The following is a 24,707-nucleotide window of genomic DNA, read 5'->3' as shown; positions in this document are numbered from 1 at the left end:
TAACTGCATCTAATAGAGTGACTGGTCACTTGGGATGCCAGGGATAGCTTAGATGCTACTTTAGTTTTGTAAGAAGAATCAGGCAGGGAGTTCAGAAGTGTAGAGGCTTGGTATACCAAGTCCAAGCCATATTTCACTATATGGGTTTGGTAGTTAATAGCTCTGAAGGCCAGGGTGGAAGAGGTGCAAGTCTTCTTGCCCAGCCTATCCAAAATGTTACTGTCTTTATCTGAAAGTAAAAGAAATAAAGAACCAATATCCAAGCTACTACCAAGAACAAACTGCAACAAACTTACCACAAAATTGCAAGATTCATTACTAACTCCCCCTACAACTCCCACCACTGCCTTGCCCTGAACTCATTACAATGGTTCGAATTCCCTCGACTACTGCTACTTTCTCAATTTCAAGTTATTCACTCCATTCTATACAGGCCTTCATCCTGTCCAGCTCTCACTACTCTTGTATCCACCTATACCCCCTTCTAGAACCCTCCGCACCTCTAACCAACAACTTCTGAATGTAGACTATCCAAAGAAGAACACAGGCAAACTGCAATATAATTGCTCTATAGCCCACACTTGGAACAAACTTCCTCTGAACATATGTTCCATCATACACCCTTGTACACTTTAAAAAGGAACTCAAACATGATCTTCTCAACACAAAATCATGTCTCTGCTTAGAACCTACCTGATACTTCCCCTTTATGGAATTGGTGCTCCTTCCCTCTGAACTCCTGAAAGCACCTATACCTTCCTAAGAAGCCTAGGCAAGAAATCTGATTCACTTGTATATCACTTGTTTGATCACTTGTATATAACTTGTTTGTACATAAAAAAAAGTAAATAAAAAAAAACAAAAAACATTAGGGGTTCATATACTCATTTCTTTGAGAAAACCCTCTTGCTGTAATCTAAATATGTTTGAGTCACATCTGTATTAATATGTTTTCGAGTTATACTTGGTTATGGTACTTTCTATTTTTTTTTGTTACCTATGTTATCCCAGTTGTTTTTGTAATTGGAGCTTTTCTCCTTGGGTCTCCACTGAAAACGGGCTCCTGCCCAGCTGGACCAACCCAGTTAACAAATGTCAGATAAATAAATAAATAAAATAAATAAGATTATCTATCTGGGGTCACAGCTATAACAGCAGGGTCCACCAAAGGGGGTTTTAATAGAAATTTGTGGTCATCAGGCACCTTACAGAAACGGTCTGGTCTCTTTGGGGCAGGTGGCTGAGAGTCAAGGTTCTTACAGCAAGAAGCAAGGACGTCAAGGTATGCAGGGATCACTGGAGGAATGGCTGATGGGGAAGGTGATTCAACCTGCAACAACTCAAAGTATCTTTTTTGAGTTTCTGTCATATGGGAAGTATCCCATTTGAAGTATTCTTTCATCTTAGTGATAGTTTCCCCAAATGTATGTCCTCTGGAGGGGAATCTCCTTCAACAGAATCCTCAATCTGGAGAATAATATTCCAGGGGGGAGGCTATTTGGGAAGAGCAGGTGATAGACTCCTCAGAGCAAGAGGGGAGGGCCTATTCTTCTTCCTGGGGAACAGAGGGAAGGAGTGAGGCAGCAGAAGTAGGCCTTAGGCTGAGCACTGGAATAGAGGGGGCCGAGGAGGATGTTGGCCTAAGGGCCATGAAGGCCTGCATCAGGGACTGAGTAAAAGACTGCCAGTCCGGTTGTCCTTCAACTGGGGGGTAGATAAATATATAGTTTTTTGTCTTCTTTGTAAAGGAGTAGTTTTGGGAGACACTGTAGGCCTTGACTCTGGGGCCTTACCAAAGGAAGGAGACTAGGATTCTTGAGATCCAGAAGGGCGTCCGGTGAAACCTGGTTCCCCCTTGACATCGGAAATACTCGACATCTCTGCGGACGTGCTGGCTGGCACTTTGGAGACAGCTGCCTCGAGAGGAGCCGTAGAAGTAGACAGCTCTAGCGGACGTCCCTCAACCCCTATATCGGCGTCTGGCGGGGCATCAGACGACGGACAGGCAGTGGTGATAGGCCGCGAAACTTTGGCCTTTTTCTTTGGTGGCTCCTTCAGGTTGGCCGATTCCAGATCCATTCTAAGGGCTACCTTCTTAAGCCTTTGATTTTCTAAGTACAGGTTAAGGGCAGCCAAATGGCTTCTAAGAGTTTTAGGGACAAAGGATTGGCAAATGGAGCAGGAGGTACGGCCGTGTTCCCAGCCTAGACAAAAGACGCAACGGTCATGGGTGTCCTTATGTGGAATTTGACAGCCACATCGGCATTTACCCTTCTTAGTGGACATCGGCTAATGTAAAACCAGCAAACCAAGTTCAAGCAATTAATGTAAGTGAGAAATCCCCAACTGGGTACTTGGCTTTAACGTCTTGATAGAGAGGAGCGATGTGAATGATCTGACTTTTGACTACGGCAGAAAAGTTCTGTAGTCTCTGTGTGCAGACGTCACCTTTAAGGTCCCTGGTTTATACCCCTACGTGTGATGTCCCACGCACCAACAGCAACCAGCCTGAAAGCTTTTGCATAGGAGACAACATTCGGGTCGCCTGAGGCGGAAGATCCCCACAGTAAGAATACTGTAACATGAAAATAGGAGGACATCATAGATTAACTGGCTAAAAATAGAAGTGGAGAAGCAATGCTGTCAGATTTAGATTTGAGACATCCAAGTGAGCCATTCTTGTTGGGTGAGACAAGAGTTCTGGAACTGGATTCAGAATCCAAGGCGAGTAAACCTGATGTGGCCAAAAGAAAGGGAACCAAACTTGTTGAGGCCAGTAAGGTGTAATGAGGATGACTGTGCTCTTCAATCGTGCAGCTTTCTGAAGGACTTTGGGAATCAATGGGGTTGGTGGATAAGCATAGAGAAGACCGGAGGGCCAATCGTGGAGCACATTCTCCCTCGGTGATTTCCCCACTAGGGGGATTAGGGCAAAGAAACTGTTGTATTTGTTGTTTACAGGAGATGCAAAAAGACTGCAGTACGGCTGGCCCCACTGATGGAAAATTACCTGTGTCACTTTTGTTGCGAGATCACTCGAGGTAGAAAAATGGGCTTGCTCAATTTGTTTGCTATCACGCTGGACTTCTCTGGAATGTGTTGCTATCAGAAAGTGACAGGATGAGATCACTCTTTGCCACACTCTGAGGGCTTCTTGACACAAGGGGTAAGGCCTAGTGCCTCCTTGTTTGCTGATGTACCAAACTACTGACATGTTGCCCATTTGGATTGCAACTGTTCCTACAGGTAAGCACGATGAAAAGCTTGCAATCCAAAAAGCACTGCTCTCATCTTCCAGGACATTTATATGCAAATTAGCCTCTTCGGGGGACCACGTGCAGTCGACTGTTTTCTCCAGAAAGTGCCCCACCCACCTAATTTGGGAAGCATCCATGGTTACTATGACTTTGGGTTGAGGGAGAATGAGCAGACGGCCTTCTAAAAGCTGGTCTGACCTTATCCACCCCCAAAGGTATCTTTTGCATGTCTGTGTGATCCTTACTTGAACTAACATTTTCTGATAAAGACTTAGCCATTGAGATGCTAGCTTCCGATGAAGAATTCTCATATATCTCACCAGAGGGACAAGAATTATTGTTGCCGACACTAACCCCAAAGCTTGAAGAATTATTCAAGCTGAAATCTTAGTATTGTGAATAATTTTTGTGACTTGGAATCTTAAAGTTTGAATTCTGTTTAAGGGAAGTGAAGTTGTTGCACATATGTAATGGATGCAACTGAGATTTGTTGTAGTTTATTTTGATACCTAAAGGCAGAATGTTTGGAGTACCTAGTTTTTTTGCAGCTATGAGCAGATACCTGGTCAGGGCGGTAATGAGCCAGTCATCTAAGTACGAAAACACCCAGAATCCCTGAAGTCTCACGTGAGCTGATTTTACTGCCATGCACTTGGGAAACACCCTGGGGGCTGTGGTGAGGCCAAAGGGCAGTGCCCTGAACTGATAATTACTGGCTCCCAGCAAGAAGTGCAAGAACCTTCTGGACCGCCTGTTCATTTTAATGTAACAGTACACATCTTGAAGGTCTATCGAGCACATCCAATTGTCCTTGTATAAAAAGAGCAGTATGGACTGAACTGTGACCGTGCAAAACTTTGACTGATGAACTGACTTGTTCAAGTTGCTGAGATCCAAAACTGGTCTCCAGGTCCTGTCTTCTTTGGCACTAAAAAGAAACCACACTTTTCTTCCCTGCGCTGGTTCCTAGAAAAGTTCCTTTGGGGGTTCGAAAAACACTCTCTTACAGCATAAAGAGTCTTTCCAACCTTCTCACACCTGGAGAATGCATCCTTCACTTTCGGGCCAAATAGGAAGATCCGTCAAAAGGAGCATTGACGAAAGAAGACTTGAAGGGCTCCGCAAAGTCACACAAGTGCATCCAGGCATGTCTCCTTATTGAGGTGCCCAAACCCACTGCCCTTGAGGTACCCTCAGCTGCATGAGAGATAAGCCTCACAGATGAGTTTGAGATAGATTGAAGGGTTGCCAACTGTGAGGCTACTGTAGCTTGAGCCTTTACAGTAATGGACCTAGAAAGAGCATCTGACAATTCCTTAATAAAATCTCTTTGTAACCTTTGCCAAGTAATTCAGTGACCTAACAGCATATGTCGCCGAAGCATAGACAATCTACTTATCCAAAGGGCTGGACTCTCTATTAGGGAGATGGACAGTGGAACTTTGCTCCACAAGTTCCTTCTTCATGGCTGCTACTACGACCATAGTATTTACATGCACTCCCTAGCTCCAGTGTTCCCTTCCTGTCAGAGGTACCAGAATTCAGTCTGGCCTCTTGGAGATGGGTTCAATCATATCAGGTTCCTTCCATACCAGCTGAGAAATCAAATCAAGGAGCTCATCAGCGGGTGGATTCAACCAAGAGGTAGACAGCTCAGATCCAAAGTCTCCAGAAACATGGGTTCCTCTGGGGAAAGACTCTAGGAGGACCAACCACCCCGTTGCTTGAGGATCTCCAGAACGCCCCCAAAGGAGATGTCTTTGGGTCATGATCTGGGGTATCCTTCCCCTTCACTGAAATCTGTCTCTTCTATGATAGACTCCTGAGGGGAATCTAAGTGCCTCCTTTTGCACTTCCTCTTCTGGGGTACTTCTTTGGTGGGATGCTCCGGGTAAGTATCAGATGGGAGGGAGGGGAATATCCTGCAGGGTTGGTCTGGAGGGTATGGACTGGCTCCTCCCTGTGAAGTTGAATGCCAAGGCTCTTGGCATTACCACACACAAGACATAGAAGGTAGGTCTGAGGTGGGACAGACCCTCTGTCCTGCCGAAGCAGAAATACTTTTTCCACTACCTTGGAAAGCAGATCATCCCAGTGAGAAGCAAGCTGATAGAACTGAGAAGCCATGCCTCTTTCCCACCGTCTCCATCTGCCAAGAAGACAACCCACCCGAGGCAGAGGCCAGAGATGACCTGTCCAGGACCGAAACTCCAAAAAGTTTGGAGTCGACTCCCAACAGCTCGCATCCACCCGGGATGCTGCTGCTCCGAGAGCCACTTGTCTATGAACTCGCCGAAGCTAGTGCACTCAAAGAAACCTTCAGATCCAAGAACACCAGCACTCTCGGATCTGAACCAGATCGTCTTGACAGACTCAGATCCAAGGACTCAGAAACAAAATGTCAGATTGGAGAAGGAGCCATTCCTGGAGGTAACATCTAGCTAAGGCTTCCTAACCTGAAGGGGTTGGAGCCAGAGAACCCCCATTTATATTAGTACCGAGAGGAACTTCTTCATCATTTTATCCACATCGACTTTCATGAGACTCCTGGAACAACAACGTGAAGCAATGGCTGGACACTTGGACCGCCATCTCTCAAGGAAAGGAGATGGGAGTCTTGAAGGCACAGGGTCAATCAAAGGAGAATATCAGACCATAGCAAGAATCTTCTGAGCCAAAGAATTCTGATTTGATGGAGTGTTGGGAGCAGTAGCAGATATCTTGGTTCCTGACGGCTTCTGATCTGATCTAGCTTTTTTGAGAGGAGGCTAGTTGAGGAAGTGGAGTAACCAGATTTCTTCGGGGATTTTTTTTAGTAATGTGCTTCGATGGTGTTTGGAGGGCTGAACTCCAGATATGGCTTCTGAAAAAGAAGTTGGCAATAATCCTTTCAGAAACAATTGGTTTCACCTGTCCACTACAGCACGCAGATTAAAACTGTTGCATACATCACAATTAACATTAAGATGGTCAAGGCCCAGACAATAAATACAAAGGTCATGGGTGTCAGCATAAGGCAACTTATGGCTGCACTTCTTGCATTTTTTAAAATCCTTTCTCAGACATACTTCAAAGAGGAGTAACTCACTAAAAATAACGGAAATAATATATAAAGAATATATTTATTTTTTTTTGGGGTAAGGAGGAAAAATAGAAAGACATAAAAGGAGATATCAGTGATATTAGCCAGTACACCAAATTGTACAAAAGTAGGGTAGAAATTTTTACTGAGACAGAATACCATAAATGGTAATAAGATTACGCAAGTATACAATATTTAAGGATTTAGGGAGAAAAGTCTTTAACAAAAAGTATCACTAATCGATAATACTCGAGAGCAAGCTGACCATGTCTGTACATGAAAAGTGACAAATGAGATCTGAGGTATGTTAGGTGTTGGTGCATTGTGGGTAGTGAGCAGCTTGAGAGTTTCAGTTGACCAAGAGCTACAACGGCCAAGTTGGATCCGAACCCAATGGTTGAGGAATGAATGAAAATTGATATCATCAGATTGTCATGATACAGCTCACAGCTTGTAATCTTTTAAAACGTGAATTGCAAAGCAGCATGAAATGTAGAGTGGCAATTAAAATCTTAACAAGCAATACAATGAACTACATACAATTACCTTGGAATCCTCCACTTCTTGACCATCAACTGACCTACAAAAAACAATTTAACACAGTTATGTTTCAATATGTATGTAACCATGTGAAGGAAAAATAAAAAGAATAAAATCTGTACAACAGATCTTACTTTATCAGGGTATCACGGTTTTACCTGCCTCTATGTTAAAGAAATTGCATTTTAATGCAAGAAAAACAGCCAATTTGTAGTACAAGAGAAAGTATCCTAAGACAGACCTTCAGGAACTACTAACAAAAATGTGTCAGATAAATGCAGCCCAAGTACATACAATGGAATTTAGTGGGGGATTTAATTTCTTACTTTAAAGGCCAAGATCTTTCAACAGAGGCTCAATTTAGAAGCACAACACACAGCTCAAACGTTTTTGAATAATGTCCACAAGAACCACCTCTTTTCTTTAATTGTAAAGCCTTCCCAGTAACAGAGTACATGATGCCTTTTACATTAAAATACAAAATGTTTCATTTATTTACTTATTTATCTTCTGTTGACCAAGTTAGCCCCACTAGGCTAGTGAGACCTGAGGTGGGATTTCTACTACTAGGGGAAATTTTACCAGGGCATCTGGGAACTTCCCAATGTCTTTTCAATAGCTCCCCTGGGATCTTTTAAATGCACTTGAATTACCACCAACTCCAGCTGATGCACAATGGTGTAATATCTTAAAGGAGGATTAAAAAGAAAAAAAGTACGAATGTGCAAGTTTACCTACAATGGTAACAGTAAATCATGATATCTTTAATGTGTCTTCTAAAACATGAAAATAATTAAGATTTTAATGCACAGCCACATATATTCTTGTATTTTTAAGCACCTTTATTATATCATCACTTAATACGTAGGCACTCACATATTAACAGAAAAGAAAGCAAACCATATTAACATTTTTTGTTCACATACAATGTTTATTATATATATGTTTCTTTTTTATGACAACCGTCATTCAATCCATTACAAAAAATTGCTCAATTCCTGCCTTCCCTCAAGCCTCACTCCGAGCATTACTCTGCATGTGTTGTTCCCACAAACTCCATTTATTTCTAGTTAACTTGCTCCGATTTGCTCCTTCTTTTTTCAAAAGAACCCACCTTCAGTTCTTTTGTCACTTTTAGAATATTCAGTACTTCAGACACAGTTTGTTTAGATTTTGATTTCCATTTTTTAGTAAATGCTTTTTGGCAGCCAATAGAATTAAATTTAATAAGGCCATATTATGTAAGGGCTGTTCAGATCCTGTGTCCCAGCATAAAAGAATAATTTCCATAGTTATAGCCAATAGTCTGTAGGAAGCATTTAAAATCTGCCAACTCATTACACTCCCAAAAAACATGTTCCCAGTTACCTTTTTCTTCCCTATCCCATTGCTGTCTTCCTTGAGGTATAAATAGCCATGCAAACACTTCCAAGCAAAAATCATAAACCACCTGAACTTTGTTGCATACCTGGGAGCCATACAAGGCCTTCCCCATCATTATACCTTTGGAAATTACCTTTACAGTTTCTCAGTGACATATTTTCTACCCTTCTCTGCTGGATTGTTGCAGTTATGCAATACTTTGTATGCAGAAACACAATGAACACATCCCAGCAAGAGTTTCAATGAAAAGTCCAATGGCGAAGAACAAGTATGTACAGTTGTGTACATTTACCATAAATGTAGATGTTAGAGTGTATTCACTGTTGCAGTCATTACACATTTGGTTAATCTGCTGGCAGGTTGCCCTCAGTCGGCCTGAATAACAAAGTCTTGAGTCCTGCGTCAGTTGCCGTCTCCTCTTCCATGACGTCAGGTCGTCAGGGGTATAAAACATGCAGCTGACGCCATTTTATTCAGTTTTTCTTGCCCCAGATGTCAGGTGCTCCCCAAATGGGGAGCAAAAATACATATACATATATATATTGTTGTGTCTTTCGGCTTTTCCCAGTTAGGGGTCGCCACAGCGGAACTCTAGTCTGCTAATGATTGGCAGTAGATTTTTACATGCCGAGTTGCCAGCTCTGACACACAACCTTCAACAAAGGTACGCCCATTCACGCATGTCTCTACACGGAAGACGCTTTTAGGTGAGAATCGAACAGGACAATGTCTTACTGTGAGGCAAGAACACTACCGCAGCACCACCACCGCAGTACAAAAAATATATATAAATAACTAAACAGCAATATATACAAAAAAGGAGTTTTAGTAACATAAACTTTACCTTCATCTAAAAGCAAATACACCACAAAGGCTTTAGAGTATAATGAAGGAAACAGAAGTTGTAGAAAAGGGGGATGGCAGGTGGATAACCCGGACTGCAACAGTGAATACACTCGAACATCGACATTTATGGTAAGTGTACACAACTGTACTATGTTCTTCGTGTTTCACTGTTACAGTCATTACATTTGGGTACAATCCCAAAGCTATGTATGGGAGGATGGAACTAAATAGCATTAGGAGCGGCTATAAGGCCCTGCAGAAGTGCAGTGGCAAAGCCTGCCCTGGATTTAGAAAAGAGAGGCAAATTATAATGCTTTGTGAAGGTATAAACAGAGCTCCAAGTAGCAGCTTCTAGAATGTCTTTGGTTGGAACTCCTCTGAGAAAGGCTGCTGAAGTAGAGGCAGCTCTGGTGGAATGTGACCGGATTCCCTTGGGTACAGGTTTACTATGATGCAAGTAGCAGAAACGAATACAGTTGCTTATCCACTTAGAAATAGTCTGCTTTGATATAGCCTTCCCCTCTGATTCTGATGCAAATGCCACCAGTAGTTGCTCAGACTTTCTTAGAGATTTGGTCCTGTTTAAGTAGAATCTTAGTTGTCTGTGTACATCCAATGAATGCAGAATCCACTCCTCCTTGTTCTGCGGATTTGGGTAAAATGTTGGCAGGTGAATAGTTTGGTTAAGAGCCACACTGGATACCACCTTAGGCATAAAGGAAGGATTGGTCCTGAGGGACACCCTGTCTGGGTGAAATGTAATAAAAGGCTCCACAGCCATGAGAACCTGTAGCTCTGAAACCCTTCTTGCTGAAGTGATTGCAAAAAGGAAAGCGGTTTTCCAAGATAAAAACTTTATATCTGCAGTAGCTGCTGGTTCAAAAGGAGGCAGGGTGAGTTATTCCAGCACAAAATTGAGGTCCCATGCAGGAGTTGGTGATCTTCTGGGAGGCCTTAAATTTTTGGCCCCTCTAAGACACTGCTTTAGCAGAGGATGAGACAAGATAGGAGGCTCCATGTTGTTTGTTTGCGTCTTTTGGCTTTTCCGGTTAGGGGTCGCCACAGCAGAACTCCGGTCCGCTAATAATGAGCCGAAAAGGCAGAGGCATGGATTTTTATTGAAGAGAAGGATAGGCCCTTGTCAAGCATCTCAGTCAAGTATTGTAAAATCTTGAGGGATATTTGGTTTTGCTGAGTCCGTTCCTTGTGCTTGTTTCCAAGCACAGAATCTCTTCCATTTATCAGCATAAGATTTTCTAGTGCTAGGCCTTCCGGCTTCCAAAATGACATCCATAACAGATTTACTGAGAGGTGTTTGTTTGAATAACTACATGATCAGCCATGCTGCCAGGTTCAGAGTTTGGAGCTGAGTGTGCAGTATTTGATTGTTCTGCTAAAACAGTAGATGAGGTATTTGAGGCAAGAACCAAGGAGGGAGTTGTGACATATTCCTTAGAATTGGGTACCAGTGCTAGTGAGGCCAGTCAGGAGCAATTAGGATCATTTTTGTTTTTTCCTGTCTGACCTTTAGTAAGACCCTGGGAAGAACAGGCAGAGGAGGAAAGGTGTAGACTGAGAGGTTTTTCCAACTGAAGGATAGGGCATCTACTTTCCATGCTTGTTTGTGTTAAGTCCTTGTGCAGAATTTGTCCAGCTGATAATTTTGGGGAGAGGCAAATAGATCTATGTCTGGGCTCCCCCATTTCTGTGTTATCATGCTGAAGACTTGTAGATCCAATTTCCACTCGTGAGGGTCCATAATATTTCTGCTTAGGTCATCTGCCAGAGTATTTAGTTTTCCTGGCAGGAATTGAGCTTGAAGATGTACTTGGTAAGTCAAAGCTGTGTCCCACAATGCCATGGCTAGTCTGCAAAGGGGGTATGAATGTGTACCCTCCTGCTTGTTTATGTACCACATAACCGTGGTGTTGTCCGTCTTTATCAGTAGTTGCCCTGGATGAAGTAAATCCTTGAAGGCTGTCAGGGCATTCTGAACAGCTAGCATCTCTTTCTGGTTGATATGTAGATGCATTTGGTTTGGGTTCCATATGCCCTAAATGCATCTCCCCGCCAGGTGGGCCCCCCAAGCACAGCCTGATGTATCTGTAGTTTGGGTGGCAGGGGGTAGCGTGAATGACAGTCCCTTGTTTTGGTGACATGTCTCTGCCCACCAAAAAAACTCCTGTTGTAGGCAGGGAATGAGTGGAATCATTGTTTCCAGACTGTGACAATGCTGACTCCATAAGCTTTTTAGGTACCACTGAAGTTTCCTCATATGCAGTCTTGCATATGGAGTTAGTAGGATGCAGGATGCCATGAACCCCAAAGCCTGCAGAATTTGTCTTGCAGATAACTGGGTTTTTGTATGAAGTATATAGTCAGTTGCCTTTGTCTGGCGTAAGGTAAGCCATCTGGGCAGCTGTATTCAAGCTTGCACCCAGGAATATAATTTTTTGAGAGGGTACCAGTTGTGATTTCTTTTCGTTTATTGTATACCCTAGGCATGTTAGAAGCCTTTTTACAAACGCCAGATGTTGAAGAACAATGTCCTTGTTTTCTGCTTGAATGAGACAGTTGCCCAAGTAAGGACAGATATGTATGCTCTTTTGTCTGCAAAATGCAATTACTGGTGCCAGGCACTTTGGAAAGTCCCTGGGCACAGCAGATAAGCCAAAGGGCAGTGCAGAGAAGTGGTAATGCATAAAACCTGCCTTGAAGTGGAGGTATCTTCTGCACAATTCCCTTATTGGGATATGCAGGTATGCCTCTTTTAAGTCTAGAGTCACTAGCCAAGGGTTCTTGCCCAGCATGGGAAGTAGCTGTTGTAAAGTCAGCATTTTGAATTTTATGTCCAGGAACGTGTTCAAAATCGATAAGTCCAGTATTGGACGCCAGGCATTGTGTCTTTTCTGGGTACCAGGAACGGTCTCGAATAAAACCCTTGTCCTTTTTCCTGTTCTGGTACTGGTTGAATAGCCCCCATATCCATGAGGGACGTCACTTGTTTCTGAGCCTCTGCCCACTGATTTTGTGGCAAATCTGGCCAACTGTTTGGAACTGGCAAAGTATGGAAATGAAATCTGTACCCCTGGGATACTATGTTTAATACCCACTTGTCCTGGGTAATTAACTTTTAGTTATGTACTTACCATAACTTTAGATGTTTGGGATCCATCTCGCCTACATTCTGTACTGATGGGTTCGGAGCCGATCCTCGGCTCCGACTCGGCACGCTATACTATAGAGCGAAGTCTCTAATTGGCTGAGCTATCTTACATCCCAGGATGCACCACCACTACTTCCCCAGATCTTGTTTGTCCGCACACATGCCCACACTCATAGACAGTTGAAATAACATTGCCAGGTGTTTCAAGATGAAACGGCTAAACCGAACCGTCCAGTCTCTTCTGATCTCCAAGGCAGGGGGAAGGAGGGTGGGTTATTAGGAATGTAGGCGAGATGGATCCCAAACATCTAAAGTTATGGTAAGTACATAACTAAAAGATGTTGTGTGATCCTATCTCGTCTACATTCTGTACTGATGGGACAGCGTCCCTAGCACCTGATTCCTGGGTGGCTCACTGGAAAACACTCCTGAGAACTGTGGAACCGAAGGAAGCTCGCCCCCGAGATGCCACATCCAATTTGTAATGAGAAATGAAGGTGTGAGGAGAAGACCAGGTAGCCGCAGCACAAATGTCACTAATGGCAAGCTTGGAATGAAAGGCTGTTGAAGTAGCCATAGCCCTTGCAGAATGAGCTTTCACAGTGGTTGCAAGCTCTCTATTAGAAAGAAGGTAAGTATGACTGATACAGTCTCTGATCCACTTGGCAATAGTGACCTTCGTGACGGCTTTGCCCAATTTATTGTCCGAAAAGGACACAAACAACTGATCTGTTTTCCGTGTTTGGTGCGTCCTATCTAACGCAATTGCCTGTGAACATCCAATGAATGGAAGATGTATTCCGCTTTGTCTGAGTAATTTGGGAAGAAAACTGGGAGTTCCAATGACTGTTGAAGACAAAAACTAGAACAAACTTTGGGAACAAAGGATGGATTAGGCCTGAGGGATGCTCTATCCTTGTGAAAAACCAGGTACGGTGGTTTGACACATAGGGCTTGAAGTTCCGAAACTCTTCTGGCTGAAGTAATTGCCACCAAAAAAGCTGTCTTCCAAGAAAGAAATTTCAAGTCACAAGTTGCTGCCGGTTCGAAGGGGGAAGAGGTCAAAGCATCTAATACGAAATTAAGATCCCACGGTGGAGCGGGATGAGAAATCGGAGGTCGTAGCAGCCCGGCACCTTTCATGAAGGCTTTACACAACTTATTGCTCATCAAAGGTGGGTCTATACTTTCATGAAAATTAGAAATAGCTGCCAATTGAACCTTAATGGTAGAGACCGAAGAACCTTGATTGAATAAGGAAGCTAAAAATTTCAAAACTTCTGACACCGGGGCAGTAATGGGATCTAACGCCCGGAGTTGGGCCCAAATGGCGAATCTCTTCCACTTGCTGTTATACATTTTTTTAGTCGAATTCTTGTGGGCCGAGGACAAGATATGTATGACTTCCGAGTATAAAACCTGGTTCCTGACTATGGTCGGAAGTGGAGGAGCCAAGCTGTTAACCTCAACGAGTGAAGGGACTGATGAAGCTGTCCCGACTGGTGAATCAAGAGGTCTGGAACCTGGTCCAGGAACCATGGACCGTCCAGTGCGTATTTCTGAAGAAAAGGCAGCCAGACTTGACGAGGCCAGTATGGGGCAACTAAAATCATCTTGCACTGCAAGTGAATCGCCTTCTGGATCACCCTGGGAAGAAGGGGAACCGGTGGAAAGGCGTACAGTAGGCTGGTGGGCCAAGCTTGGACTAGGGCGTCCTTGGGAATCCCCCCCGGTACTGGGGTGAGAGAGAAGACCTGTAGACATTTCGTGTTGAGAGGAGTTGCAAAGAGGTCGCAACAAGGAGTTCCCCGTCTTCTGAAGATCTGAGTTGCCACTCTGTCGTTCAGAGACCACTCGTGCGGGGAGAGAATAGTTCTGCTCAGTCTGTCGGCTATCACATTGGATCTCCCCGGAATGTGTGCTGCTACCAAGAAATGGTTGGTTGCAACAGCCCAATCCCATACTTTCATGGCCTCTCTGCAAAGGGGTTAGGACCTGGTCCCTCCCTGCTTGTTCAGGTACCAGACTACTGACATGTTGTCGGACTGAACAGCAATCATGCCCTGGGGGAGGTAACTGTGTAGTGCTTGTAGCGATAGAAGCACCGCCCTCATTTCCAGTATGTTGATGTGGAGGGAACTCTCGGAGGGGTGCCACTTGCCTTGGACTGACCTGCCCAGATAATGCCCCCCCACCCCACCCCATCTGGGAGGCGTCCGTAGTCAAAGTGGCCACTGGTGGTGGAGGAACGAAGGGTCGCCCCTGATCCAGGTTGGAGGAAAGAAGCCACCAACGGAGGTCCTGTTTGCACGTCTCCGTGATCATAATGAGGTGACTGAGAGGGAGATCCTGATACGACCACTGGACTGACAGGAGCCACTGGAGAATCCTCATATGCAATCTTGCTAAGGGAACTAGGAGAACGGTAGCCGACATGGAACCCAACAGTTGTAGGACCATCCTGGTTGGGGCTCGGCATTTGAAGAGCAATGCTCGGACTTGAGATTGTAATATTTCTATCCTCTCTGTAGGAAGACAGACCCGCATTTGCTTTGAGTCTATCTCTACTCCGATAAATCATATGCGCTGAGATGGCAGCAACACAGACTTTTCCCAATTGAAGGTGATTCCTAGGGAGTTGCCTAGAGATATAGTGGCTGCTAGGTTCTGTAAGAGTAGATGCCTGGAAGTGGCAGTTAGGAGCCAGTCGTCTAGGTATGGAAACACCTGGAATCCTAGACTTCTCAGGTGAGCAGTCACCACCACCAAACATTTGGTGAACACCCTGGGGGCTGTGGTGAGACCAAAGGGCAGTGCGCGGAACTGGAAATGACTGTCTCCCAGGCTGAAGCGCAAATGTCTCCTGGACGCTTGATCTATCAGGATATGATAATAGGTGTCGTTGAGATCTATGGAGCACATCCAAACACCTTCCTCCAGCAGCGGGAGAATGGATTGTAAGGTGACCATCCGGAACTTGGACTTCTTGACAGAACGGTTGAGTTTGCTGAGATCCAAGATGGGCCTCATGTCCCCGGTCTTTTTTGGCACCAAAAAGAATCTTGAGTAAGTCCCTAATCCGGTCTGGTCTTCGGGGACCGGTTGGATGACTCCTTTTTGAAGCAGCTTTGAATTTTCGACGGCTGCGAGATCCCGTTGACTGGGTGGTGGGTCCGGGATTTTCCGGGATGGGGGGGGGGTTAGGCTGAGAAAAAGGGATGTTGTAACCTCCGGCAATGATCCGGAGCACCCATCGGTCCTGAGTGATATTCTCCCAGGCCTTTAGGTGCCTCGAAAAACGACCCCGACTGGCTCCGGAGCGGCGCAGTCGGGCAATCCTTCAGGGATGCTGGAAGGTTGAGGAGCCACAAAAGGACTCGCGGTCTCCAGTGTTGCGGGGGCCTCTGCCGCCTCTGGGACGGCGTCTTCCTGAAAAATTTCCCCCTCCTCTGCCTCTAGAAGGGGGATCATCCTGCTGTGAGGGGTAAGTCTTCTGAGATTTGCGGAACCACATTTTCCCCCCTCTTCTAGCCTTGGGATAAGGCCAGAAGGGAGTGGAAAACCATGCCCCTACGGCAGTCAAAGTCTTACCCTCTTGTTCACAGCGGGTCAAGGTGTCCTTTACCTTGGGTCCAAACAAGGAGGACCCATCAAAGGGAGCGTTGGCAAAGGAAGACTTGAAGGCCTCCGCAAAATGACACAGGCGGAGCCAGGCTTGTCTCCGTAGAGCAACACCTGTACTGCTGCTCTACCGCCTTCGGCCGCATATGAAATGAGCCTCATGGACGAGTTCGATAGTGATGATAGAGTAGCCAACTGAGAGCTAACCATCTGGGCCAACTGCTCAGGTAGGTTACCAGAGAGGGTATCTGAAAGTTCCTTGACCAGATCCCTCTGAAGTCTGGTGAAGTGCGTAAGGTAATTCAGAGACCTTAAGGTAAAGGCTGCTGAAGTAAGGGTGCACTTCCCGTACTGATCCATACTCCTGGACTCTTTATTAGGAGGGTGGATGGACGTCGAAGCCTCTGCCACATCTTGCTGGGTAGCAGATGCCACCACCAGGGCATTTACGGCCACACCTTTAGATAAGAATTCCTTTTCTGGGGGGGCTGACAGAAATTTATTTGGGCGAGCTGGCACCGGTTCCACAGAATTCGGGTGCTCCCACGCCCTTCGAGAGATCAAATCCAGGAGCTCATCGAAGGGCGGAGACACCCAGGAGGCGGAAGGCTGAGCCCCGAAGGCCTTGAGGAATAATGACTCCTCAGCGGAAGGGGGTTTGGACTGCCAGTTGCCTCGTTGCTTGAGGATTTCTAAGATGTCCACAAAGGAGACATCATCCGAGGACGACTTGGGGGACCCCTCCGCATCATCGAGGTCTGTGTCCGAGGTGAGAGACTCATCAGGCGAGTCGACGTGCTTCCTCTTACACTGTCTCTTCCTGGGAGGTTCCTCCGAAGAAGCCTCGGAAGGACCCCCAGGAAGGGAGGAATCCCCAATGGGGGTGACCTCAGGCCCCAGGGCTCTGCTGTCTTGAGACAGGGGTACAACAAAGGAACAAGTCTCCGTGCCAAGGGAAGGTGCCGGAGAGATGGTGGAGGTAGCCAAGGAAGATTTGGCTAAAGCACTCCTCATGGCCCTGAAGGCCGGACCCCCCCCCCCCGAGTCCTGGGACGGTCCAACCCCCGAGGCCACAACAGTAGAAGGCACTCCCGCAGCCGACGCACCGAGAGGGAGGCTCGGAACCGAAAGCATCGGACCCGAAGCGTCACCCCCCGGGGCCGACCGAGGAGGTCCGTGTACCGAACTCCGACCCGAAGGTCAGGGTTGGAGTAAGGGTCGGGGCCAACCCGAGAACCTCCACTGGCTCCACCAGCACCGACTCCAATGGTGCCGAGGCTGTTGGAGGAGGAACCAATACAACAGGGTGGACAATCAGCTCCGGAGCCGACTGGGCTGGAGCCGAGACTAACTTTTGGAAAACTGGAGACTGGAACAGCCTTTGAAGCACCCTGTCTACATCCGAATCGGACATCCTCGAGGACCGAGAAGAGACCGATCGGGCCCAAGTTGACTTCTCCGCCGGTTCCGAAAGACTAGGGGACCGGCTCCGAATAGTCTCAAGTAATATCGGCGCCGAGGGAGATTCCAACAGCACAGTAATTTCCCTCTGAGCCGACGGGGACTTCGGCGCCGAGGTAGAAGAGTCTGAGCGAGCGACCTTTCTCAGCTCCGAAATCAATGGAGCCGGAGAAGGTGACCCGCCTCTCGATGCTCGAGCGCTCGGCTCCGAAGACAGAGGAGTTGAGGCTGGAGGCATCGAAGCAGACCGTTCCGACCTCGGCTCCGAAGTCCGTGGAGCCGACGGAGAAGCCTGCCTTGATTTCTTTGCTGTCGGCTCCGACGGACTGGTGGGAGCCGAAGACTTCTTCTTCCTGGAAGGAGAGGGGGAAGAAGATAAAGCCTCCTCAAAAGAAGGGGAGATAAGCCCCTTCAATATCAATTTGTTTTTCCTCTCTTGGAGGACACGAGAAGAAAAAGCGTGGCATACACTGCACGACTCTTGAAGGTGCTTAGGGCCTAAGCAATACACACATTAGAGAGTGATCATCTGTGATTGACATCTTGTACCCACACTTGGTACATTTTTTAAACCCCAAAGGCCTATGTTCCTTCGACATCACTACAAATACACACAACCAAAAACCAGAAATACTACCACACAGAGATGCCAAATCCCTCTAATTTAAGCAGGATAGGCTAAAATTGTAACACAGCTCAGAGAGCGCGAGGGCAAGGCCCCTCTAATTAAAACGGAACCTTGACGTTTAAAAGGAACAAATACCAGAAACAAAAATTTTTGTGACAAAAAATGCTTGAAATAGAGCGCGAGGAAGTCCCTGATTTAAGCGGGAACCTGAGAATGCGCTTTGGATGTCAGTTTTTCAGGCTTAGTGCGAGCTTTAGGCCTGAGGAATTCAGTATTCTTAGCCTGAAACAAAGTTGTCAGTATGATATGAAAATCGGTAGGCCTAAATACACCCTCAGAAGCCAGTGCCTGCACAGCGGCTCTGGACCCATCCAAGGTAGAGACATCCACAGGTTCCAGTTCCATAGTCGAAGAAGCATCTCGCGGCATACCGGACTCCAAATGGGTCTCAGTAGAGGCCTGCGAATCTGTAGTAGTGGGTATTAGGGGCTGAGAAAGCACCTCACTGGAGTACCGGCGGACTGACGACTAGCTTATCGAAGCGTCGGCAGTTTTGGACCTATGCGGTCTGTCTCTGTCTTTATACTTATGTTTTTTCAGAAGATCTGTAGTCGGATGGCTTAACGAAGCCATTTCAGAGTATGGAGATCGAGAAAGAAAGTATTTAGCTACAAAAATAGCCCGACGATGAATAGTTCGTGCATTGAACAAGGCACAAAACCAACAGCGAGGGACGTCGTGGTCTGGGCCTAAACAGGTGACGCAGTAAGAATGAAAATCTCTATGAGGTATTTGCTTTCCACAGGCACGACAATTGTTAATTTTTTCTGACATCCGTTAGAGCAAGAAAAAAGGATCCCCAATGGGGTACTTATCGTTTTGAAGACTTCAGGTCTGAAACTCGAAAATGAAAATTTCAGGAGTCGGCCGACCGATACTTGCGAACTGCTTCTGCTTCACGCACAGCACGGCAAGAAAGACTGATGTAATCGTGTCGGCTGCATGTTTTATACCCCTGATGACCTGACATCGAAGGAATCAAAGAAGCGACAGCATCCAATGCAGAAATCTGAAGACTCTGATATTCAGGCTGGCTGAGGGCTACCTGCAGGCAGATAACCCAAATGTGATGACTGCAACAGTGAAACACGAAGATCATCACACACTGCGTGCGCGTCTGAGTTGGGGATTTTATGGTCACATGCCATACACTTCTTACCGGACGGCTTATCTTATCTAACATGTTGAAATAATTATGTCGATCTAAATAAAAAGGAAAAGATGGATTTTTTTTTTTTTTTTTTTTTTACTAGAGAAGAAGGAAAGAAAGATAGATATGGGGAAGAATTACCAAGGATGTTAATTAGACGTGCTTTAACAGTAAAAGAGAAAAAAAGGGAAGCTACCAGCAATGACATGAACAGTACTCGAGAGTACAAGAAAAAAAAACAGATAATATATGTATAAAGGGCTAAAGCAACTAAGAAATAAAAGAGTATTTAGGAAGTTAAACTTGCTGACAAGTGAGAATTATCGGAAGAAAGATGTATCCAAAGCTCAAGAGCTAGCAATCTACCAATGATCTAATTGGCAGCAAACAAGATCTGAGGGATGTTAGGTTGGTGGAGAATTATGAGTAAAGGTAGGAGAGCAACAGTTCAAGTATTTATATTCTGGTAGAAGCGGTCAAGTCAGATCAGGGATCGGATCTAAACCCAACTATTGAGGAATGAATAAAAATGACATCATTAGATCTTAAATTTTCCTCTTAGGTGTACTAAGGAGAATAGTGGGGGAAGGAAACGTAGTAGTCATTCGCTGGAGGTCCTCATCCCACCCCCAACTGAAATAAAAAAGACCACAGTAAAGAACTTCTCGAAAGCCGACTTCACACTTCTAAAGACTAGTGTGGTCTCCTTTAAGGCCCCCGAGCCGGCGGAAAACAGTACCCAAGCCGCTGAATCACTTACAAATGCCTTCTACCAGCACCTAACAGGACTGCATGGATAAGGCAATCCCAAGCAAAACAAAGACTCTTTGTACCAAAGGCAAGCGTCCAGTCTGGTGGACCCCAGCCATAAACAAACTCTACAACAAAAGGAGGAAGCTACTACAAGATAGAGCAAAATCCTTAAAAGGTAAGACACCTTTGATCACTACAAGTAAAAAACTAAGAGCTCTCATAAAATCATCCAAAGCAAATTTTGAGAGAAAAATAGCTAAAGACTCAAAAGACAATCATAAGGCCTTCTTTAGCTATGTTAGAAACCTGGGAGGAAACTCCCAGATATGCTCAGAACTAGTTCAAAATGATGTGAAGATTACTGATCCTACAGACATTGCTAACATACTGGCTGACAGGTTCAGTGCAAACTCCCCCCCCCCCAAAAGGAGAGATATCTATACCAAACGATTGCGGCCCCCAAACATCTGTAACGCCCAAGTGAGAACTGCTCTCCAAAGCAAAAACACAGCATCCATGGGACCTGATGGTGTCCCCGGCTGTGTGCTCCACGAACTCAACGAGGAATTAAACCCACAGCTAGGACAGCTGTTTAATCATAGTCTCACCTCTGGATACGCACTCAGGAGTGGCGCACTGTGACAGTAGTCCCACTTCATAAAGGCGGTGCCTCCACCGACCCTGGAAATTACCGGCCCATTAGCTTGACAAGCCTCATCTGCAAAGCCATGGAGAGGATCATAATGGATCTCATAAATAAAGACATAGGGAATTTGCAGACTTTGGATCCAACCCAGTTTGGCTTTGTCAAAGGCAGATCATGCCTTTTAAACTTAGTTGACTTTTTCGAAACAGTCACCAAAGCCATTGATGAGGGAAAGACAGTCCATACAGCCTACCTCGATCTGGCGAAAGCCTTCGATACAATACCCCACTCGGGTATCATTGAAAAACTCATCAGCTTAAATGTTAACCCATACACCACAAGATGGGTTGCAAACTGGCTGAGTGACAGAACCCACAGGGTCAGAGTTGCTGGCGCCATGTCAGACTCAAAGCCTGTCACAAGTGGTGTCCCACAGGGCTCAGTCCTGGGCCCACTCTTGTTTGGCATCTACTTTTCCATAGTACAAGCAAACACAGGAGGGTTATGGCTGACAAAGTTTGCAGATGACTGCAAACTGGGCCAGAATGAAAACACATCTGACACAGATATCCTTCAGAAGGGTCTCACAGAAACGGATAACTGGTGCCAGAGCCATGGCCTAAAGTTAAATGCCAAAAAATGCATAGTCATACCCTTCGGGAAAAACAAGGTTACCCCTAGCTACCATATAGGTGGCAATCCACTGAGCACAGAAGAAGTTATTAGGGACCTAGGGACCCAGGTTGACAGTAGCCTGTCATTCGACACCCATGTAGCTAAAGTAGTTAGGAAGACCTTCTACATTGCCCACCTTATCATGAAGGGATTCACATCTAGATCAAGGGAGGTCATAGTTTCCCTATACTCATCACTCATCAGACCAATGATTGAGTACAATGCCCCATTCGGAATGTATCTGACCCGACACTTGCAGCAGCTGGAGAGGCCACAAAAGTTCCTCACCAAAAGGATAAAGAGTCTCAAAAATCTGTCCTATGCTGCCCGACAAAGAACTTCAGCTCTATTCAGTCGCTTACCGCTTGCTCAGAGGTGACCTGTGCCTGACATACAAGGCCATGTCAAACCCGGATTTGATGAATATGCTTCACCTCAAAAAATCTAGATCCGTCAGAGCCACAAGGGCGGGAGACTTAAACCTCGACACGGCTATTAATAGGACGTGCTGGAGGGATAGATTCATCACCCAAAGACTCCCTATGCTGTGGAACAAAATCCCGGTATACGTGAGACAGAGCACCTCGCTGGCCTTGTTCAAGAGAAATCTGGACCAATGGATGGGAGATCGCAGATATACCCCAGGGATTACCTCAGTGTCACTGCTCGACAGAGGCACAGCAAAATAATGGGTATAGTTCCCCATACTAAAGGGGTGGCGAAAGCCACAAAACTATGGGCTAGGCTTGTAAATGCCCCCGGGCAGATGATAGCCTAGTATAAACCTATGAACCTATGAACCTATTAAGGCATTTCCTTTGAAATGGAATTTTTTGTATCTTTAATATACATATCCATTAACTAAGGATCTCCAACTAAACACCATGATTGCAAACTCATCATCTTTAACGGTGTGCAACCCTGGGATGAACCTGAAAATAGCCCAATGTGACCAGAGTTCTACCCCAGTTAACAAATGTAAACAAAACAAATAAGGTCAGAATGGAATTTCTTAAATGTGGTCTAAAGTGTAACTTAAGAACCATGTGAGCTAGACACTTACATAACTTAAGTGCAGAAGTATCAGACACCATTTTAACCATTTATATACAGTAACCTAGATGCCTTCATTCATGACCTAATTACCTACACAATCCAACATAGGGTTTTGGGGGAGTGACAGCCTATCCCCAGACATAATTAGCACAAGGCAGAAGACACACAGACAGAGAACCAGACTTAGCCACAGGAAGACAGGCAAGAGCAACAGCTTTTATATTTTGGTTTGATGTTGCTAAAAACAAAAAAAAAATGGAGAAATTGCAATAATTGTATACAGCCTTTCTACCTAAGAACTCGTATGCTGTGGTAGCTTTCCTCAAATGATGGACATATACTGACACTGGCTATTAGCCTTTAAACATCCTCAAATGTGCAGTACACTATCTACTTTGTATCAATAAGCCTCACTGTTTCTCTATAGCCAATTTTCAGAAGAGGAGGAATTACCCACTGACCAATTAAAAAAAAACTTTGTAAAATGCAATTTCGCCATAAAAGAAAACTTTGTGCAGAACCTGAAAATTAAGGGGAAACTCTATCAGCATTCTGTGGGATAGTAGAATGTTGCAGCATCTGTATTTCACTAGATAAAGCAAGGGAAGGTGTTCTTTCTTTTTACCCTCTTGCACCTTTACAGGTGCATGCAAAAATTTGCATCTCTATGTTCTGTCCAAAGAATGACATTCTAATGTAGATTTCTGACATTTCAGTGTGGTCTCCTGAACTAATTTGAAATACTCCTTTGAAAATATCTTACAATCACAGGAAGGCTGCAATAAGAGAATAAGCAGGCTGCAGTTGAGTGTTATAAGGGCTACAGAATATGCTTTCCTTGACTTTGGTAGACAAAAGAGTGGTCACAGTTTAAGCTGTTGCGTACCACTTTTCCTAGATTTTTAAAGGTTGTGTCTATCATTGACCATTTATTTTCCAATCCTAGCTCGTATTTTTTGCCAAATATAATGCTGCTGTATTCAGTAACATTAAACATGAGGTCATTAGTACTGCATCTGGTGTGGAACTTTTCTAGACTATCCCAGATAACTTCATCATCTCTTTACAAACTGTGTGTTACCAGGTTTGCATTACTGAACAATATCTGGTTATCAAGAGCCCATTTCTGATTTCGATATCTGAGAACAGACCAAAAAGGAGCAGTCCTAGTACAAGTGCAAATCCCTGTGGAACACCACTATTAAACTCTGTTGGTACAGACAGTTTCTCCCCCTCCCACCTTGACTTTGTTCCTGCTGCTTACCAGTGTTTTGCCTACTGAATTCGATATGAATTCACATGTAAAAGTAATATCTTTCGGCTTTTCCTGGTTAGGGGTCGTCACAGTGGAACTCCAGTCCGCTAATGATTGGCAGTGGATTTTTATGGTGCCAAGGTGCCAGCCCGATGCCCAACCTTCAAAGAAGGCACACCCATTCATGCACGCACCTACCTGCATGTCTTTAAATGTCACTCGACCGCGGGGAGGACATGCAGACTCCACACAGAAGGCGCTCCAACCAAGAATCGAACCGGTGAACCTCTTGCTGTGAGGCAACAACGCTAACCGCTGCACCACCGCAGCCTTACCAATATGAATTCACATGTAATGCAATTAATTTGTCAATTATTCCCTTCTGTGAGACAGTGCTGAATGCTTTAGCAAAGTCAAGAAAAGCAATAGGCATCATAAGCCTATCGGGTGTTGCTGATATCTCTTTTAAAGAATGACAAAGGATTCAAAAGGGAAGAACTCCTTTTAAAAATTGCAGTAATGTCTGATCTAAAAATCCCATACTGTTCTACAAGCAAGTAGCCAGTGTCATTTTGCATAAGCTCAACTGTAGATCTCTCTGTCATATCACACAGAGCACTGGTCAGGTCAGGCTGATGGGTCTAAAACTGCTGGAGTCTGATGCAAATGTCATTTTGTCACCACAGAAAAGGACTGCGTCCATACAATAACATCTTAATATGACTGAAGGGGGTTTAGCCAGGTTGTCCCCGCTTCTGTGTAGAAAACAATCAAGCATGATGTTTGGCATCATGGATCTTGAGTTTTTAATTCACCTGTGGTGGTAGATATATCTGCTGTCACCCCCCCATTTTTTTACAGTGTTCAGACATATTTCTTTACTTACTGTGAAGTTTTCACAAACGTTTTCTGCAAATACATTTACTGCATCCTAAGGCTTGTTGCTCACTTCATTGTTAATAAATGAAAAGTTATGTACCTACCATAACGTTCCATGTTAGTTGTCTTCTTCTCGCCTTCTTTCTTGCTGGATGGGTTCGGAGCCGATCCTCGGCTCCGACTCGGCCAATACTAAAGCTCGAGAGCTAATTCCACAGGCTCGAGGCTCCCCCATATCCCACAATGCTA

At 45.1% G+C, this 24,707-nt stretch overlaps 1 protein-coding gene across 5 annotated transcripts in view; it reads right to left on the bottom strand.

Moving 5' to 3' along the window:
• The window catches only part of ZNF280D (zinc finger protein 280D), a 3,097,091-nt gene that overhangs the window by 350,149 nt on the left and 2,722,235 nt on the right, over positions 1-24,707 (bottom strand). For all 5 annotated transcript variants that reach the window (XM_044078966.1, XM_044078968.1, XM_044078970.1 and 2 more), the window contains one exon: positions 6,886-6,919. In XM_044078966.1, coding sequence (XP_043934901.1) covers positions 6,886-6,919 — 34 coding nt within the window. The remainder of the gene's footprint in view (positions 1-6,885; positions 6,920-24,707) is intronic.

Source organism: Protopterus annectens, chromosome 7.part1 (assembly GCF_019279795.1).
Source record: "Protopterus annectens isolate FY-2018-M chromosome 7.part1, PAN1.0, whole genome shotgun sequence".
Taxonomy (NCBI): Eukaryota; Metazoa; Chordata; order Ceratodontiformes; family Protopteridae; genus Protopterus; species Protopterus annectens.
This window is presented reverse-complemented; position numbering and strand designations above follow the sequence as displayed.